The sequence below is a fragment of the Zingiber officinale genome, chromosome 9A (genome assembly GCF_018446385.1).
Source record: "Zingiber officinale cultivar Zhangliang chromosome 9A, Zo_v1.1, whole genome shotgun sequence".
Lineage (NCBI taxonomy): Eukaryota > Viridiplantae > Streptophyta > Magnoliopsida > Zingiberales > Zingiberaceae > Zingiber > Zingiber officinale.
Window position 1 is genome coordinate 3,504,824 of NC_056002.1, and position 2,305 is coordinate 3,507,128.

The window sequence follows — 2,305 nt, forward strand, 5'->3', positions numbered from 1 at the left end:
TTCATTTATAAATTGATTCATGAGTTTAACGAACATGTTCACGAACTAACGAGCCGAGTATTATGAAGCTTGAGCTTAGTTTGTTTATATCAACGAGCCTCATTAAACGAGCTTAAATGAACTTTTATCGAATCGAGATTTGAATAACTCATAAGCGGCTTAGGTTATTTATACCCCTAAGAGCGACGTAAAGATTGAAAGCGCCCAAATGAATGAGCGCGAGAGCATCACACACGAGGCATGCAACCGTTAATGGATTAGTTATGTCACTCTAAAATATGGATAAATTAAGGAAAGAAATTCAAGATGAAAATTATCCTAGCCAAAGAGGAGAAAAAAGATAAAGAAATCTTTTTTCTTGCATGTTTATCTATTTTGATAGATGAAGGTGGATACATGCAATATAATTTTATAAATAAAAATGATGCATGCTTTATTTTTTAGATATATGGTATAAGTTTGTGAATTAAAAAGGGTACATGCGTCAATTTTTAGCATATGATGTAATTTTGTGAATAAAAAATGATACATACTTATTCTTTTTCCATCTGTAATTTTCCGTCTGATCTTGAGGTGATCATTTTTTACTCCAAAATTATCCGTTGATGGTTTGCTTTTCTCTTTCATCTGCAAATTTTAATAACATAAACGACTGAAACTTTTCCACTGAATTTTATTTTTTTAATTTTATTTTCTATTCTCTCAAGTAAACTAACCATTAGAGGGGCCATGAGGGATACGCCCGGAAGGAGGCTCCGGAAGAGATGGAGTTGGATCGTCACTTCCAAATAGAGTCAGATCATCACTTCCATTAGGGGGACCATGAGGGATACGCCCGGAAGGAGGCTCTGGAAGAGTTGGAGTTGGATCGTCACTTCCTAATGGAGTTGGATTGTCACTTTCATTAGGGGGACCGTGAGAGATACGGCCGGAAGGAGGCTCCGGAAGAGTTGGAGTTGGATCGTCACTTCCATTAGGAGGACCGTGAGGGATACGCCCGGAAGGAGGCTCTGGAAGAGTTGGAGTTGGATCGTCACTTCCTAATGGAGTTGGATTGTCACTTCCATTAGGGGGACCGTGAGGGATACGTCCGGAAGGAGGCTCCGGAAGAGTTGGAGTTGGATCGTCACTTCCTAATGAAGTTGGATCGTCACTTCCATTAGGGGGACCGTGAGGGATACGTCCGGAAGGAGGCTCTGAAAGAGTTGGAGTTGGATCGTCACTTCCTAATGGAGTTGGATCGTCACTTCCATTAGGGGGGCCGTGAGGGATACGCCCGGAAGGAGGCTCTGGAAGAGTTGGAGTTGGATCGTCACTTCCTAATGGAGTTGGATCGTCATTTCCATTAGGGGGACCATGAGGGATACGCCCGGAAGGAGGCTCTGGAAGAGTTGGAGTTGGATCGTCACTTCCTAATGGAGTTGGATCATCACTTCCATTAGGGGGACCGTGAGGAATACGTCCGGAAGGAGGCTCCGGAAGAGTTGGAGTTGGATCGTCATTTCCTAATGGAGTTGTATAGTCACTTCTATTAGGGGGGCCGTGAGAGATACGTCTGGGAGGAGGCTCCGGAAGAGAAGGAAGAGATGGAGCTGGATTGTCAGGTCCATAATCCTGTGTGTCCACCTTCATCAACATCCTCCAACGAACAGCATGACTGCCATCAACTTCATCAGCTCTATTCTCAGATAATGCATAATATTCCTGCTTTTGATGAACAGTAGAAGTTAAACTAGAGACTAATTCCTAATTAACCCAAAAAACTAATAATATCTTTGTTTTGTTTTTTTTTATATCTTTGTTATGAAAACAAGAAAGTCTGCTATAAAATTAATATAAGCGAAGGAACAAAGCGTCATTTTCATTACCTTGGTCATGGTTGCTGAAGGAGCTGCATACTCGACAAAGTTCTTGCTTTTCCTCCCTGTGTATATAAGAAGAATGAAGATCCTTAAGTAAAGACAGTCATGAAATAATGAATTGAAGTTGTACGTACCTCCCAATGCTGTTGATGGAAGTGAAACCATGATGATGATGATCATGAAGACAACAAAGGTATGTTTCTGTGCCATTAAGGCCATCACCATACACTGCGATTTCTCAATCCCTTCAGTGCTTTGCTAGCTCTCTGATCATCTACTTGGAAAATTAGATATATATATAGTCAATTCTTTATACGTGACAATGCAAATCTCACCGGACTCTTTTTTAAAACAAAAAAGGATAAAAATAAATATTGGGAAGTGGAAGCTGGCACAATCTCTAACTTAGCCATATATATAAATGCTTAACCTTGTACAACACC

General features: G+C 40.7%; 1 protein-coding gene across 1 annotated transcript; it reads right to left on the reverse strand.

Moving 5' to 3' along the window:
- Positions 1-595: 595 nt before the first annotated feature.
- Positions 596-2,081, reverse strand: LOC122021502 (proline-rich protein HaeIII subfamily 1-like). The gene is made up of 4 exons (XM_042579623.1): positions 1,997-2,081; positions 1,869-1,924; positions 717-1,704; positions 596-627 (listed from the first exon to the last, which is right to left on the reverse strand). The coding sequence occupies exons 1-4, from the start codon at positions 2,079-2,081 to the stop codon at positions 596-598; spliced, it is 1,161 nt and encodes a 386-aa protein (XP_042435557.1).
- Positions 2,082-2,305: the final 224 nt, after the last annotated feature.